This window comes from Chiloscyllium plagiosum, unplaced genomic scaffold (genome assembly GCF_037043375.1).
Source record: "Chiloscyllium plagiosum isolate Xiang-an unplaced genomic scaffold, Cpla_swu_hap1 HiC_scaffold_17, whole genome shotgun sequence".
NCBI classification, from domain to species: domain Eukaryota; kingdom Metazoa; phylum Chordata; class Chondrichthyes; order Orectolobiformes; family Hemiscylliidae; genus Chiloscyllium; species Chiloscyllium plagiosum.
The window spans coordinates 43,605,190-43,623,885 of record NW_028270155.1 but is presented as its reverse complement, the minus strand read 5'-3'; the positions used below and the strand labels follow the sequence as shown (position 1 = coordinate 43,623,885).

General features: G+C 41.8%; 1 protein-coding gene across 1 annotated transcript in view; it reads right to left on the bottom strand.

Moving 5' to 3' along the window:
- Positions 1-18,696, bottom strand: part of lonp2 (lon peptidase 2, peroxisomal) — a 119,936-nt gene that overhangs the window by 65,051 nt on the left and 36,189 nt on the right. The window contains exons 8-9 of the mRNA XM_043706924.2: positions 13,027-13,168; positions 8,364-8,514 (exon numbers count right to left, since the gene is read on the bottom strand). Coding sequence (XP_043562859.2) covers positions 8,364-8,514; positions 13,027-13,168 — 293 coding nt within the window. The remainder of the gene's footprint in view (positions 1-8,363; positions 8,515-13,026; positions 13,169-18,696) is intronic.

The window sequence follows — 18,696 nt, the reverse complement described above, 5'->3', positions numbered from 1 at the left end:
AAACCTCTAATAATGGTCAAAGTTCTATTTGCCTCCTACTTACTCACTGCACCAGCTTGCTAACGTTTTGTTTCATGTACAAGACCACCCAGAGCCTTCTTAACTGTATATTTTTGTACAAGAGTCACTCTCCATTTCTTCTATCAAATTGCATGACCTTACACTTTCCAGCATTAAACTCTAACAGCCAAATTTTTGCCCACTCACTTAACCTATCTATAGACCACTGTAGATTCCTTATGTCCTTACAATAATGTGCCTTCCCACTTCCATAGATAGGAAATAATTGAGGTGTCAAGACTGATCGTCATGGCACTCCACTAGTTACATCTTTGCAATATGAAAAAAAAGATCCATTAATCCTGACTATGTGTGTTAAGCAATCCACAATCCTCACTCAATCCACCTAACACTGTAGATTCCTATTTTGTGCGATAATCTTTAATATGCACAATAACTAAGTTGCAGTTCATTTTTACCTTGTGCTTAGATTAGATTACATTACATTACAGTGTGGAAACAGGCTCTTCGGCCCAACAAGTCCACACCGACCCGCCGAAGCGCAACCCACCCATACCCCTACATTTACCCCTTACCTAACACTACGGGCAATTTAGCATGGCCAATTCAGCTGACCTGCAAATCTTTGGACTATGGGAGGAAACCAGAATACCTGGAGGAAACCCACGCAGACATGGGGAGAATGTGCAAACTCTACACAGTCAGTCGCCTGAGGCAGGAATTGAACCCGGGTCTTGAACCCGGGTCTCAGGCGCTGTGAGGCAGCAGTGCTAACCACTGTGCCACCATGCTTATTTGAAGTACTTTGGGGTCTTTATCAACGTTAAAGTCACTATATTAGAAAAGTTTCTGCTGTGGTGTTGATGTTTTTTAAAGCTCAGTAGTGTTTTTTTTCTGTTTGCCCTTTGCCAATAGCAGGAATACAAGTGATTGTGAAAGATTTTGATGAGGAAATAACATCAAAAGACAACCCCCTAGCTAAATGGAGATGCTAGGCCTATAACTAATGACTATAATAATTTCAACAGTTATTGAGTTATGGATATGAAAATTTGAGTAGGCAATGCCATGGACCAAAATTTGGTTCATTTTAATTAGAAATCGTATTGGCTCAAATATCAAATTTGGCAATACACTGACAACTCTTATAACCCATTTATTATATCAATTCATTTTTCAAGAATGTATTTAAGGTAGCAACTTCCTACAGCTAATATGGCAAATCAATACTAGAATTCAATTTGGAATCAACTCCGAGAAGCAAGATATGCTGTCACTTAGAAAGGCACAAATTAATCAGGAACATTCAACATACATTTGTTACACTTGTCTGACTAACTTGAGGCAAAAGTGGACAAAATGATGGACAGGAAAAGATCCTGGTTGTAAGTGCTGCTCCTTTTTCTTGAGGTTTTTCAGTGTCGAAGCTAATTTCTCACTTTCTTGAGCAGTAATTATTGTTTTTATACGTTTTGCATTGTTTATGGAACTTTCAAAAAATCAAAAATAACAGTACTCTAAACAGGAGGGAAGAGAGAGAACAGGAAACTAAGTTTCAGGAGAGTGGCCACATGGAGAGGTCAGAGAATGGCGCTAGAGGTCAACAAGAACATATCAAAAGAATCAAGTAGTGAATGTCTCCAATGCATTTCGTCCACATCCCACACCTCCGCCCTCAGACCCCACCCCTCCAACCGTAACAAGGACAGAACGCCCCTGGTGCTCACCTTCCACCCTACCAACCTTCGCATAAACCAAATCATCTGCCGACATCTCCGCCACCTCCAAATGAACCCCACCACCAGGGATATATTTCCCTCCCCACCCCTTTCCGCCTTCCGCAAAGACCATTCCCTCCGTGACTACCTGGTCAGGTCCACGCCCCCCTACAACCCACCCTCCCATCCTGGCACCTTCCCCTGCCACCGCAGGAACTGTAAAACCTGCACCCACACATCCTCCCTCACCTCTATCCAAGGCCCTAAAGGAGCCTTCCACATCCAAAGTTTTACTTGCACATCCACTAATATCATTTATTGTATCCGTTGCTCCCGATGCGGTCTCCTCTACGTTGGGGAGACAAGCGCTCTGCTAGGAGGCGCCCATAGGGAACATCTCCAGGACACCCGCACCAATCAACCACACCACCCCGTGGCCCAACACTTCAACTCCCCCTCCCACTCTGCCGAGGACATGGAGGTCCTGGGCCTGCTTCACCGCCGCTCCCACACCACCAGTCGCCTGGAGGAAAAAAACCGCCTCATCTTACGCCTCGGAACACTTCAACCCCAGGGCATCAATGTGGACTTCAACAGTTTCCTCATTTCCCCTTCCCCCACCTCACCCTAGTTCCAAACTTCCAGCTCAGCACTGTCCCCATGACTTGTCTGGACTTGTCCTACCTGCCTATCTCCTTTTCCACCTATCCACTCCACCCTCTCCTCCCTGACCTATCACCTTCATCCCCTCCCCCACTCACCCATTGTACTCTATGTTACTTTCTCCCCACCCCCACCGTCCTCTAGCTTATCTCTCCACGCTTCAGGCTCACTGCCTTTATTCCTGATGAAGGGCTTTTGCCTGAAACATCGATCTAGCTGCTCCTTGGATGCTACCTGAACTGCTGTGCTCTTCCAGCACCACTAATCCAGAATCTGGTTTCCAGCATCTGCAGTCATTGTTTTTACCCCAATGTCAACAGTTGACTGAAATTACAATCACCTCTGGAGATGGTCAAAGGAAAACAAACAGTGCAGTGCAGTATAACCCTGACCTTGGGATACCTCATTATCAGAGCTACATACAACAGCTTGGAGTGATCAGTGACTTCAGAGCCTGATCAGCTAAGTGTTTGATTTTAAGACTTAGAAAACGTATAAATCTTCGTCTGCTTTCTATATAGTAGGGTGACAGTTTTTTTATTATGTTACTGAGATTTGTCTCTTAATTAAATTTTTAGGGTAAAAGATAGGTATTAGGTTATCCTGGGAGAAAGTGAGGACTGGAGATGCTGGAGATCAGAGTTGAAGAGTGTGGTACTGGAAAAGCACAGCTGGTCAGGTAGCATCCGAGGAGCAGGCAAATCAATGTTTCGAGCATAAGCTGCATTCCTGATGAAGAACCTATGCTTGAAATGTTGATTCTCCTGCTCCTCGGATGCTGCTTGACTGGCTGTGCTTTTCCAGTACCACACTCTGATTAAGTTATCCTGGAGCAGTGTTTTTGAGTAGCAAGACTGTACTAACGGTGAGCTTTGAGAAAGTGTGTTGTGATTGGTTTTTGTGCACATTCTGGGTGGGTAGATTGTTTAAGGCGCAGAGATTGGTTGGAGTGGCAATTAGAGACAATGAGGAATTTATAGGAGTCGGGGATGTATGGTTGGCAGTTTCAGGAAAATAGAAAAAAATCACAGAGTCAGGTAGATGGGTTACAACTAGGAAAGGTAGGGAGGAGGGTAGGGAGGTAGTTCAGGAATCTCCTGTGGCTAACCCCATCTCAACATGTATGCTGTTTTGAATAATATCAGGTGATGGCCTCTCAGGTGAACATAGCACTGACAGCCAGGTTTCTAGTATTGAAACTGCTCTACTTTAATGAGGGGTATGTCATGTTCCAAGTGATCGATTATGATGGGGGACCCTCTAGTCAGGAGTGCATGCAGACATTTCTGCACCCAACAGCAAGGCATCAGAATGGTATGTTGCCTCCCTGGTGCCAGGATCGAGGATGCCTTGGACAGGAAACAGAATACTCTCAAAGGAGAGTGACCGACAGAAGGTCATTGTATACGTTAGTACCGACAACACTGGAAGAGAAAGGGAGGAATTTCTGCAGAGAGAGCATAGGAAATTAGGCAGGAGGTTAAAAAACAGGTCCTCAAGGGTAGTAATATCTGGATTACTCCTGGTGTCAGGTACTAGTGAGAATAGGAGAATAGGGCAGATGAATGTGTGACTGAGGAGTTGGAAAAGGGGGCAGAGATTCATATTTCTTGGATCATTAGGATCTCTTTTGGGGTAGAGGTGACCTGTATAAGAGGAACAGGTTACACCTGAAGTGGAAGGGAACCAATATCCAAGATACTTGGAGGTTTTAAACTAATTGGGGGGCCCCCCATCGAGGTAGAGAGAAAAGAGATGTCTGAGGCTGATACATTAGAGAAGATGAGCAAGTTAAATAGTCAAGGCAAGCAAGAGCAAGGTAGAGAATGAGGTAAGACTGATAAATTAAACTGCATTTATTTCATTGCAAAAGGCCTGACAGGTAAGACAGATGAACTCAGGAAATGATTGGGAACATGTGACTGGAATATCATAGTTATTACAGAAATGTGGCTCAGGGAAGAGCAGGATTCGCAGCTTATGTTCTAGGATACAAATGCTATAGGAAGGGTAGAAAAGGGAGCAAGGGAAGAGGGGGAAGAGGCGTTTTTGATTAAGGATAACATTACGGTTGAACTTAGGGAGGGTATTCCTTGGAGAATGTCCAGTGAAGTTACATGGGTGGAACTGAGAAATACAAAAGGGATGATCACCTTATTGAGATTGTACTATAGGCCCCCCCCCAGTAGTCAACAGGATATTGAGAAGCAAATGTGTAAGGCAATTTTAGTTATCTGTAAAATAATAGGGTTGTAATGGTATGGGATTTTAACTTTCCAACTATAGACTGGGACGGTCACACTGTTAAGGGCTTGTATGGATAGGAATTTAAGTGTGTACAAGAAAATTTTCTGATTCAGTATGGGGATGTACCTACTAGAGAAGGAGCAAAATGTGACCGTCTGTTGGGAAATAAGACAGGGCAATTAACTAAGGTGAAAGTGAGGACTGTAGATGCTGGAGATCAGAGTCAAAACGTGTGGCGCTGGAAAAGCACAGTAGGACAGTCAACATCCTGATGAAGGGCTTATGCCCGGAACAACTCTCCTGCTCCTCAGATGCTGCCTGACCTGCTGTGCTTTTCCAGCACCACATTTTTTGACAAGTAACTAAGGTGTCAATAAGGGGGCACTTAGCGGCCAGTGATCATAATTCTATTAATTTTTAAATCGCTATGGAAAAGAATAGACATGATCTAAAAGTTAAGGTTCTAAATTGGAGTAAGGCCAATTTTGACAGTATTAGGCAAGAACTTTCAATTATTGATTGGGAGAGATTATTTGCAGGTAAAAGGATGATTGGAAAGTGAAAGACTGTTTAAAAAAAAGAGAACAAGAGTTCAGAGCCAGTATGTTCCTGTTCATGCAAAGGGCAAAGTTGGTAGGTGTAGGGGATGTTGGATGATTAGAGAAATTGAGGGTCTGGTCAAGAAAAAATGTCAGATGGGACCGCATGAATCCCTAGAAGAGTATAAAGGCAGTACAAGCATTCTTAAGGGGGAAATCAGGAGGGCAAAAAGGAGACATGAGACAGCTTTGGCAAATAGGGTTAAGGAGAATTCAAAGAGATTCTAAAAATACATTAAGGGCAAAGGGTAACTAAGGAGAGAATATGGCCCATTAAAGATCAACAAAGCCATTTATGTGTACAATTGCAGGAGATGGGTGAGGTACTAAACGAGTATTTCGCATCAGTATTTATTGTGGAGAAGGGTATGGAAAGACAGAGAACTCGGAGAAATAAATAGTATTATCCTGAAAAGTGTCCATATTACAGTAGAGGTCGTGCTAGACTTCTTAAGATGCATAAAGGTGGATAAATCCCTGACCCAATCAGGTGTATCCCATAACTTTGTGGGAAACTAGGGACGAGATTGTTGGGATCCTTACGGAGATATTTGTATCATCGATAGCCAGAGGTGATGTGTCGGAAGGCTGGAGGTGGGCTAATGTCATTATTTAAGGAAGGTGCAAGGAAATGTCAGGGAACTATTTCCAGGTGAGCCTGGCCAAGGGGTAAGTTGTTAGGGGGGCTTCTGAGGGACAGGACTTACTTGCATTTGGAAAGGCAAGGTCTGATTAGGGAGAGTCAACATGGCTTTATGCGTGCGAAATTGTGCCTCACTAACTTCATCGAGTTATTTCAACAAGTGACAAAGAAGAATGAAGAAGGCAGAACAGTAAACGTTGCTGAAGATGACTTCAGCAAGGCATCCAACAAGATTCCACACGGTAGACTAGTTTGCAAGGTTAGATCACATGGAATCTAGGGGTGGTAGCCAACTGGATAAAAAATTGTCTTGAAGGTAGGAGACAGAGTGGTGATGGAAGGTTTTTTTTGGATTGGAAGCCTGTGACCAGTGGTGTGCTGCAAGGGTCCACTGCTTTCATCATTTATATAAATGATCTGGATGTGAATATAGGAAGCATGGTTAGTAAATTTGCAGATGACACCAAAATGGGTAGCAAGTGGACTGTGAAGGAAGTTATCACAAAGTCCAGTGGGATCTTGATCAGAGAGACCAAACTGCCAAGGAATGGGAGATGGAGTATAATTTAGACAAATGTGAAGTATTGCATTTGGTAAAGCAAATCAGGGCAGGACTTATCAAATTAATGGTCGGGACCTGGAGAAGGTTGCTAAACAAAGGGACCTAGATGTGCAGGTGCATAGTTCCTTGAAAGTGGAGTTGCAGGTGAATAGGGTAGTGAAGATGATGTTTGACATGCTTGCCTTCATTGGTAACTGCATTGAGTATAGAAGATGGAATGTCACGTTGCAGCTATGGATATTGTTAGGCCTCTTTTAGAATACCACATTCAATTCTGGTCTCTTTGCAGTTGGAAATATACTGTTAAGTTCGAAAGGAGTGTTTGAGCTAAAGGGAGAGACTGAATAGTCTGGGACTTTTTTCCCTGGAGCATCAAAGGCTAAAGGGGTGACTTTCAAGAGGTTTATAAAATCATGAGGAGCATAGTCAAGGTCTTTTTCCCAGGGCAGGGGAGTCCAAAAGTAGAGGACATGGGTTTAAGGTGAAAGGGCTAAGTTTTAAAAGGGACCTAAGAGGCAACTGTTTCACAGGGGGTGGTACGTGTATGGAACAAGTTGCCTGAGGAAATGGTGGAGGCAGGTACAATTACAATATTTAAAAGGCATCTTGATGGGTACAGGAATAAGAAGGATTGAGAGGGATATGGGCAAAATGCTGGTAAATGGGACTAGATCAGTTTAGATGTCTGGTTGGTGTGGACGAGTTGGTTTGAAGAGTCTGTTTCCAAGCTGTACAACTCTCTGACTTTATGACTGAATCGTCGGAGCAACAACAACAAGAACTGATGAAGATAGTGCAGTTGATGTAATCTATGTGGGATTTAGTAAGATTTTTGATAAAGTTCCAAATGGCAGACTAGTTAAAAAATAAAAATAAAAAATAACATTACATGCTTTGTAAATATAGGGATCATGATGAAATCTTCAGATGACACAAAAATTAGCTGCATAATTGATGGCTAGGAAGATAACTGAGAAGGGGACTGATCAGATGGCAGGAAAGTGGCAAACCCATGAGGTAGTGCATTTGGGGAAGTTAAACAAGTCAAAGGAATAGCTGATTAATGGGAAAATACAGAGAGGTGTAAAAGGAAATGAGAAATTTCAGAGTGAATGTCCACAGACCTCTGAAGGCATTAGGACAGGACAATAAAGTTGTTGAAGAGGTATCTGGAATCCTACACTCCACACTTCGGCTGATGAAGTAAAAGAGCAGAGAGGTTATTTTGGAACTGTCTAAATCATTAAGACCACAGCTCGACTACAGTGTGCAGTTCAAGTCACCTCATTATAAAAAGAATGTAACTACACTAGAAGGGTGCGAATGAGATTTAGGAAGATGTTGGCTTATAGCCAAGACTAGAAGATGCAGATATGGTGAAAGATTAGGTAGACAGGCATTTAACTACTCCTGCATCTTCCTCAGGCCTTAGAAAATAAAGTTAAAAAACATATGGACAGTAGGAAAGTAGATCCCCACCTATTAGTTTCTGGAAGTCAGTTAAACCTACTGGGCCAGTTTTATGCATTATGAAGAGAAATAATAAGAACAGTCTATCAGTTTCCATCTATTTATTTTAATTAATTGGGTTCAACTTTTAAATCTTTGCACTTTCCCATGCTGACAGCATAGATACAGACCTATAATTAAGAGACAATTAAGAGCACAGCCAAATTCCTAGTAAGATTCCTCTCTTAAAATTAAGTTACAGAAGTTCCAGCCATCTAAGAACCACAGAAAATCTTTGAAATTTTGCTGTGCACCAGCTTTATAGAAATTGTCATTCTATAACAAGTCCCCCATAATATAATTTACTTAAATGTTAAGGTTCTTGGTATATGAAAATGATAATTTCTTTCAAAAGTTTTCAAATCTGGCTTTAAACTTGAAATACTTTAGGATATGTTTACCTGGTACTTGGATGAGTTCCATCCTATCCAGTAAAGCTGGAGGAATGGTAGCAGTAGTGTTGGCTGTAGCTATGAAAAGCACTTGGGACAGGTCAAAGGAGACATTTAAGTAGTGGTCAGTGAAACTATGATTCTGTTCAGGATCCAAGACCTGAAGATAAATTAGCCAAATAAGTTCTGGTAAACTGTAACTAACATATTATGTTGCATTGAAAGAATATATTGTTTTAAATGAAACATTACATGTAAAAACAATTCTAACAACATTAGTTTCCCAAATAGTTAACAATTACTAGACTTCATGTGAAAGCCACTAGCAGGGGAAAAGCTTTTCCACAGACCCCCTATAATTAATCTGTAAAATCAGTAAATTGTTTGCACTTGAAGCCAAAAAAAGGTGGTAGACATATCTACGATTAACACTTTCTCATGAAGGAAATGCACACCCAGAGTATTGGGTCAGTTTCCAACTAGAAGTAGTCAGAACAACATGAAAACGGAGGCCCTAGACAGAAATATTAGAAGATTACCTTTAAATTACAACCAAAGTAATTTGTTGGGTGTTATAGGGCTACCGGGGTATAGATATTTGAACACATTACCAAACTCCTTTTTTAGTAAGCACTATGGTCAGCAAAATAGAAATGTCTTAATAATTGAGATATGAAGTACAACGCAAAATTCGAAAACATTCTGGTCAAATACTTCTCACTAATTATAAAACCCGAACTCCCACCACAGCCTACTCAAATAAGGCTCATTAATGTTATAGATATTCAACACAAGTCAAAAGAAAATGTTTGCCATGGGGGAAAAAGAATGATAAGAATTTCAATCCTTTCAAATTAAAAGCTTGACCTATACCTTTTGGTTGCCTATAGATTATATTCCTACATTTTTTATAAGAAGCATTACAGATAAGGTTTTCTAAGATTACAAAGGGTTCTTGATCAAATGGGTCAATGGGCTGAAAAATGGCAGATTGGGTTCAATCTGGATAAATGTAAGGTACTGCATCTTGGTACAATAAACAAAGGTAGGACTTATACAATTAATGATAGGGCCTTGGATAGTGTTATATAACATAAACTACAGGTTCTGGGACATAATTCTGTGAAGTTTGCTTCACCTATAGACAGGGTGGTTAAAAAGGTGTTTGGCATGTTTGACTTCATTGTTCAGTCCTTTGACTATAGAATTGGGAAGTCATGTTGAGGTTGTACAGGATGTTGGTGAGGCCTCTTCTTGAATATCATCTCCAGTTCTGGTCACCCAGTTATAGGAAGGATATAATTAGGCTGGTAAGGGTTCTGAAGAAATTTACCAGGATGTTGCCAGGTCTGGAAGGTTTGAGTTATAAAGAAAGGCTGAATAAGCTGGAGCCTTTTTCACCGGAGTATGGGAAGTTGAGAGGTGACTTTATGAAAGTTGATAATGTAACGAGAAGTATAGATATAGTTAATGGTGGTTGTCATTTCCATAGGATGAGATATTTCAAGGCAAGGTGAGAGGGGAGAGATTTAAAAAAGACATGAGAGGCAATTTTCTTTCTTACACAGAGGGTGGGTCGCATGTGAAATGAACTTTCTGAGAAGAGGTGGATGTGGGTACAATTACAACATTTAAAATACATTTGAATATGTACATGAATAGGAAAGATTTGAAGACATATAGGCCAGGAGAGGACAGGTAGGGTTAGTTTAGTTTCAGAGTTTGTTCGGAATGGACTGGTTAAACTTAAGGGTCTGTTTCTGTGCTCTATGACTTGTATTACAGGCCCCCAGTAGTCAGAGAGAAATTGAGAAACAAATTTGTAAGGAGATCTTAATTACCTGTAAGCATAATTGGGTGGGTATGGTAGGGGATTTTAACTTTCTAAACATAGATTGGGACTGCCATAGTGTTAAGGGTTTAGATGGAGAGGAATGTGTTAAGTGTGTACAAGAAGATCTTCTGATTCAGTATGTGGATGTACCTACCAAAAAGGTGCAAATCTTGTCCTAATCTTGGGAAATAAGGTAGGGTAGGTGACTGAGGTGTCAGTGGGGAAGCATTTTGGGGCCAGCAACAATAATTCTATCAGTTTTAAAATGGTGATGGAAAGAGATAGACCAGATCTAAAAGTTGAAGTTCTAAATTGGAGAAAGGCAAATTTTGGTGGTATTAGGCAAGAACTTTCAAAATCTGATTGGGGGCAGATGTTCACAGGTAAAAGGGCAGCTAGAAAATGGGAAGCCTTCAGAAATGAGATAACGAGAGTCCAGAGACAGTATATTCCTATTAGGGTGAAAGGAAAAGAGCAGCAGATGTGATCTATATGAACTTTAGTAAGGCGTTCGACAAGGTTCCCCATGGGAGACTGATAAGCAAGGTTAGATCTCATGGAATACAGGGAGAACTAGCCATTTGGATACAGAACTGGCTCAAAGGCAGAAGACAGAAGGTGGTGTGGAGGGTTGTTTTTCAGACTGGAGGCCTGTGACCAGTGGAGTGCCACAAGGATTGGTCCTGGGCCCTCTACTTTTTGTCATTTATATAAATGATTTGGATGCGAGCATAAGAGGTACAGTTAGTAAGTTTGCAGATGACACCAAAAGTGGAGGTGTAGTGGACAGCGAAGAGGGTTACCTCAGATTACAACAGGATCTGGGCCAGATGGGCTGAGACGTGGCAGATGGAGTTTAATTCAGATAAATGCGAGGTGCTGTATTTTGGGAAAGCAAATCTTAGCAGGACTTATACACTTAATGGTAAGGTCCTAGGGAGTGTTGCTGAACAAAGAGACCTTGGAGTGCAGGTTCATAGCTCCTTGAAAGTGGAGTCGCAGGCAGATAGGATAGTGAAGAAGGCGTTGGTATGCTTTCCTTTATTGGTCAGAGTATTGAGTACAGGAATTGGGAGGTCTTGTTGAGGCTGTACAGGACATTGGTTAGACCACTGTTGGAATATTGCGTGCAATTCTGGTCTTCTTCCTATCGGAAAGATGTTGTGAAACTTGAAAGGGTTCAGAAAAGATTTATAAGGATGTTGACAGAGTTGGAGGATCTGAGCTACAGGGAGAGGATGAACAGGCTGGGGCTTTTTTCCCTGGAGCGTCAGAGGGGTGTCCTTATAGAGGTTTATAAAATTATGAGGGGCATGGATAGGATAAATAGGCAAAGTCTTTTCCCTGAAGTTGGGGAGTCCAGAACTAGAGGGCATAGGTTTAGGGTGAGAGGGGAAAGATATAAAAGAGACCTAAGGGGCAACTGTTTCACGCAGAGGGTGGTACATGTATGGAATGAGCTGCCAGAAGTTGTGGTGGAGGCTGGTACAATTGCAACATTTAAGAGGCATTTGGATGGGTAGATGAATAGGAAGGGTTTGGAGGGATATGGGCCGGGTGCTGGCAGGTGGGACTAGATTGGGTTGGGATATCTGGTCGATTTGGACCGAAGGGTCTGTTTCCATGCTGTACATCTCTATGACTCTATTTATATAAATGATTTGGATGTGAGCATAAGAGGTATAGTTAACAAGTTTGCAGATAACACCAAAATTAGAGGTGCAATGGACACCGAAGAAGGTTACCTTAGATTACAATGGGATCTTGTTCAGACGGGCCAATGCGCTGAGGAATGGCAGATGGAGTTTAATTCAGATAAATGTGAGGTGCTGCATTTTAGCAGGACTTATACCGTTAATGGTAAGGTCCTAGGGAGTGTTGCCGAACAAAGAGATTGTGTAGTCCAGTTTCATAGCTCCTTGAAAGTGGAGTTGCAGGTAGATAGGATAATGAAGGCGGCGTTTGGTACACTTTCCTTTATTGGTCAGAGTATTGAGTACAGGAGTTGGGAGGTCATGTTGCGGCTGTACAGGACATTGGTTAGGCCACTTTTGGAATACTGTGAGCAATTCTGGTCTCCTTCCTATCGGAAAGATGTTGTGAAACTTGAAAGGGTTCGGAAAAGATGTAGAAGATTGTTGCCAGGTTTGCACGATTTGAGCTATAGGGAGAGGCTAAATAGGCTGGGGTTGTTTTCCCTGCAGTGTCAAAGGCTGAGGGGTGACCTAATAGAGGTTTATAAAATCATGAGGGGCATGAATAGGATAAATAGACAAAGTCTCTTCCCTGGGATGGGGAGCCCAGAAACTGAGGGCATAGGTTTAGGGTGAGAGGGGAAAGATATAAAACAGACCTAAGGGGCAACTTTTTCACACAGAGGGTGGTACGTGTATGGAATGAGCTGCCAGAGGAAATGGTGGAGGCTGGTAAAACTGCAACATTTAAAAGGCATCTGGATGGGTATATGAATAGGAAGGGTTTGGAGGGATATAGATCAGGTGCTGGCAGGTGGGACTAGGTTGGGTTTGGATATCTGGTTGGCATGGACAAGTTGGACCGAAGGGTCTGTTTCCATGCTGTACATCTCTATGACTCTATGACCTATAAACAGCAAATTGCTGGTAGAAAACAATAAAAGGGTTAAAACACAAGCTCTTTTATGTTGAAACTCAAACAGGATTTAGCATTTGCACCCATGATTAGAAAAAAGTAAAATTAATTCATGTTTCTTTGCCAAAGAGCTGTTGCTTATTATCATTAGGATTTTTCAATGCAGATTATTAGGTCAAGCTTGCCCAATTCAATCACTGAGCAATTTAAATTTTGGAATATTTATACCTCCAAGAGGGCTGCTGCAGGGTCCCCTTGTAGACTTTTTCCTAATTTATCTACTTCATCCAGCAGGAACACTGGATTATTCACGCCAACAGTCCTTAAACCATTGATGATTCTGCCAGGCATACTGCCCACATATGTTCGTCTGAAAGACACCATATTCAAATCTTTAGAACATAGTGTAAAAAGCCTGATCTTTTTTAAATTATGCTGTCCAAAGCACATTATTGAAAAAACACTAACCAAACTGAAAAGAGAAGACAGATAATACATTTTACAGTTTATGTGCTAATACTTCCATTCATCCAATTCGTGACTATGCAAGTTAATATAACCCAACTGTGGTATACTACTCATTAAAAAATGCATGGGATCCTTCAGATTATTTTTGAAGGTAGAAAATATCATCTTCCCAGAACAATTCAAATATACCAAGAATATCTAAACAAATTTATATACGGCTTTTTCAATAATAAATAGTATAAAGATGCAGTAAGATACTCAAAAAGAACAATTCTAGACCCCCTAATAGTCAGCAGGAAATTGAGAAACAAATTTGTAAGGAGATTTCAGTTATCTGTAAGCATAAACAGGTGGATATGGTAGGGGATTTTAACTTTCCAAACATATACTAGGACTGCCACAGTGTAAAGGGCTTGTATGGAGAGGCATTTGTTGTGTATACAAGAAAATTCTCTGATTCAGTATGTGGATGTACCGACTAGAGAAGATGCAAAACCTGACCTACTTGTGGGAAATAAGGCAGGTCAGATGACTGAGGAGTCAGCGGGGGAGCACTTTAGGGCCAGTGACCAAAATTCTATTAGATTTAAAATATGATGGAAAAGGATAGACCAGATCTAAAAGTTGAAATTCTAAATCGGAGGAAGGCTAATTTTGACAGTATTAGGCAAGAACTTTCAAAAGCTGACTGGGGGCAGATGTTCGCAGGTAAAGGGACGGCTGGAAAATGGAAAGCCTTCAAAAATGAGTCCAGAGACAGTATAGGGTGATAAGGCGGGTAGGTGTTGGGGATGCTGGATGACTACATAAATCGAGGCTTCGGTTCAGAAAAGGAAGGAAGCACGTGTCAAGTATATAGCAGAGATCAGGTGAATCCTTAGAAGAGTATAAAGGCAGTAGAAGTATACTCAAGAGGGAAATCAGGATGGCAAAAGAAGACATCAGATAGCTTGGGTAAATAGGGTTAACAATAATCCAAAAGGATTTTATTAATATATTAAAGACAAAAGAATAATTAGGGAAAGAATAGGACCCCTCAAAGATCAACAAGAAGCCATAGGAGCCGCAGGAGATGGGGACAGATGCTAAACGAGTATTTTTGCACCAGTGTTTACCGTGGAGAAGGACATGGAAGATATAGAATGTGGGGAAATAGATGGTGACATCTTGAAAAATTTCCATTTTACATTGATGGTGGTGCAAGATGTCTTGAAACACATAAAAGTGGATAAATCCCCAGGACCTGATCAGATGTACCCTAGAACTCTGTGGGAAGCTAGGGAAGTGATTGCTGGGCTCATTGCTGAGATATTTGTATCATCGATAGTCACAGGTGAAATACCGGAAGACTGGAGGTTGGCTAACGTGGTGCCACTAATTAAGAAAGGTGGTAAGGAAAAGCCAGAGAACTATAGACTAGTGAGCCTGATATTGGTGGTGGACAAGTTGTTGAAGGGAATCCTGAGTGACAGGATTTACATGTATTTGGAAAGGCAAGGACTGATTAGGGAAAGTCAGCATGGCTTTATGCGTGGGAAATCATGTCTCATGAACTTGATTAAGCCTTTTGAAGAATTAACAAAGACGATTGATGAGGGCAGAGTGGTAGACTTGATTTTTATGGACTTCAGTAAGGCGTTTGACAAGGTTCTTCATGGGAGACTGGTTAACGATGTTAGGTCTCACGGAATACAGGGAGAATCAGAACTGGCTCAAAGGTAAAGACAGAGGGTGTTGGTGGAAGGCTGCTTTTCAGACTGGAGGCCTGTGACAATTGGTGTGCAACAAAGGTCAGTCCTGTGTCGTCATTTATATAAATGATTTGACGTGATTGATGTGAACATTGGAGATATAGTTAGTAAGTTTGCAGATGACACCAAAATTGGAGGTGTAGTGGACAGCGAAGGAGGTTACTTCAGAATACAATGGGATCTTGACCAGATGGGCCAATGGGCTGAGGAGTGGGAGATGGAGTTTAATTTAGAAAAATGCAAGGTGCTGCATTTTGGAAAAGCAAATCAGAGTAGGACTTATATACGTAATGGTAAGTTCCTGGACAGTATTGCTGAACAAAGAGACCTTGGAGGGCAGGTTCATAGCTCCTTGAAACTGGAGTTGCACGTAGATAGGATAATGAAGAAGGCGTTTGGTATGCTTTCTTTTATTGGTCAGAGTATTGAGTACAGTAGTTGGGAAGTAATGTTGCAGTTGTACAGGACATTGGTTAGGCCACTTTGGAATACTGCGTGCAATTCTGCTCCTTCTTATCGGAAGGATGTTGTGAAACTTGAAAGCGTTCAGAAAAGAATCACAAGAAATTTGCCAGGGTTGAAGGGTATGAGCTCTAGGTAGAGGTTGAATAGGCTAGGGCTGTTTTCCCTGGAGCGTTGGAGTCTGAGGGGTGACCTTATAGAGGTTTATAAAATCATGAGGGGTGTGGAGAGGATAAATGTCTTTGCCCTGGGGGACAAGTCCAGAACTAGCGACCATAGATTTAAGGTGAGAGTGGAAAGATATAAAAGGGACCTGAGGGGCAACTTTTTCACACAGAGGGTGGTTCGGGTGTGGAATGAGCTGCCAGAGGAAGTGGTGGAGGCTGGTATAATTACAGCATTTAAAAGGCATCTGGATGGGCATATATGAAGAAATAGGAAGGGTTTAGAGGGATACGGGCAGGTGCTGGCAAATGGGACTAGATTAGGTTCCGATATCTAGGCGGCATTGACGGGTTGGACCGAAGGATTTGTTTCTGTGCTGTACATTTCTATGACTATAGCTCATAATGATAGTTCTTAAAACTCTAGATGATACTGTCATTCAGGTTTTTATCCTAGCAAAGGTTCCCACAAACCCGTCTCCCAATGATCTTGAGGTATTTTCTAATTAAACTGTTCAGAGACTTCAGTGTACCTATAGAATAGGTGGGATTTGAACTCAGGCCACCTAGTTGAGAAACAAGGACACGACCAGCATGCCACGAGGACTCTCCCAGTCATCATGATTTGTGAGACCATAATAACGTGAGCAATCAGAACAGGAGAAGGCTGTCCTGCCCCTCAAAACTGCTCAGCCATTCAACACCACCATGGCTGATTCGACACTCTCCACATCCACTTTCCTAAATTTTCCCATAACTCCCTATCTGATCAAGAATCTATCCATCTCAGCCTTAAATATACACAAGCACTCTGCCCATAGCTCTAAGACTCTGAATCCTCAGAGAATAAATTTGTCCTCATCTCTGTCTTATATTCTAACCAGCTGAGCCATGTGCCCACTACATTGGTGTCAGTTGGGCAACACCTCAATTTTAAAATTTTCATCTTCAATTTCAGATTCCTTCGGGCTTTGTACCTCCAGTGCCATACAGATTTAAGATCACTGCATTCCTCCAATTCTGGCATCTTACGCAGCCCCAAAAATTATCATATTACCATTGGCAGATGTGCTTTCATATGCTGAGGCCCTTAGCTGTGGAATTTGCTTCCCTCCCTCTATGAATCTTTCCACTTCCTTGAGGTACACCTTAAAACACTTTGTCAAAGCTCTCAGCCATCTGTCCTAAGGTCCTTATGTGGCCCACTATCAAATTTTCTCTATAACCATTTTGTGACGTGTTCTGATATATTTTACTATTTTATGATTAGAGTAGATTAGATTCCTTACAGTGTGGAAACAGGCCCTTCGGCCCAACAAGTCCACACCGACCCTCCAAAGAGTGACCCACCCAGATCCATTTCTCCTTGACTAATGCACCTAACACTATGAGCAATTTAGCATGGCCAATTCACCTGACCTGCACATCTTTGGACTGTGGGAGGAAACCGGAGCACCCAGAGGAAAGTCACGCAGACACGGGGAGAATGTGCAAACTCCACACAGACAGTCACCCAAGGCTGGGATCGAACCTGGGACCCTGGTGCCGTGAGGCTGCAGTGCTAACCACTGAGCCACTGTGGTTGTAAAAATGTACGTTGCTCATAAAACACTAATTCAGATAATTATATACTTAAATTCAAGAATACCATTAGAACTTCATAATACTTCATGATTCAACAGTCCGGTTCGGAAGTTATACATCACACAGTACAAAATAATATCCCCCCCAACTACTTACATCAATACCAAAATGAAAAAAAACCAAAAGCATGGGCTTGATGGTGATATTTAACTTAACAGCTATCAATTAGTTAAATTCACTGAACTGCTGCAGGATCAGCATATGTATACAGGAGCAGAAAATTATGTTAAGGCATAGACAAACGTAAAAGGCAGGCAAAAATTACAGTTCATTGTCAGAGTAGTGTGAGCTCATTCACTGCAGATCCAAAAAAGGAAAATCATGCTATAATTCTTAAAAGGTAGGAGATCTAGAGAAGCAAAACAGTTTATGAAAGTATGCAAAAAACCATTCACTAAACACAAGTTTACAAGAATGAAAAATAAAGAATAAAGAAAAAGGAAAATTGATCTTTATCTTAAAGAAGCTCAATAGAAATGGTGAGGATGTGATACCTCAGTTGCACAGAGATTTTATCAGATCCCATTTCGAACACTGTAACGATGAGGTCAGCCAGATAGACCTCACAGAAAATGAGTTCCCTGATTGGGCTGTTAATCTGGTTGAATCAAGGAGCCCTGGCTGACAGATATAAACAGGAGTGTCGGGCGGCACGGTGGCACAGTGGTTAGCACTGCTGCCTCACAGCGCCAGAGACCTGGGTTCAATTCCCGCCTCAGGCGACTGACTGTGTGGAGTTTGCACGTTCTCCCAGTGTCTGCGCGGGTTTCCTCCGGGTGCTCCGGTTTCCTCCCACAGTCCAAAGATGTGCAGGTCAGGTGAATTGACCATGCTAAATTGCCCGTAGTGTTAGAAAAAAATAAATAAATAAATAAACAGGAGTGTCAGAGGTGACCCGGGTGGGAGAGTCCAAAACTACAGGGCATAGGTTTAAGGTGAGAGGGGAAAAATTCAAAACAGGACCCAAGGGGTATCTTTTTCACATAGACGGTGGTACGCTTATGGAATGAGCTGCAGAGGAAGTGTTGGAGGTTGGTACAATTACAACATTTAAAGGCACCTGGATGGGGAAAAGAATAGGAAGGGTGTAGAGGAATAGGGGAAAAATGCTGGCAAACAGGACTAGATTTATTTAGGATATCTGGTTGGAATGAACAACTGGATCGAAGGGTCTGTTTCCATGCTGTACAGCTCTATGACTCTGAGGTTCTGTTCATTCTGAGACCTGGTTCTGAGGAAGCTGGATCAGTTTCAAGGACTCTCCACATATAAACAGAGAGTGACTTGATGATGACATACCAGCTTCTGAGGAGTTATTTCACACCGCATTCATTTCTGAAATGTAATAGAGGCCTTAAACATGAACAGTTTGATTCACAAGAATGCCAAGTCTCTAAGTAAAACCTACT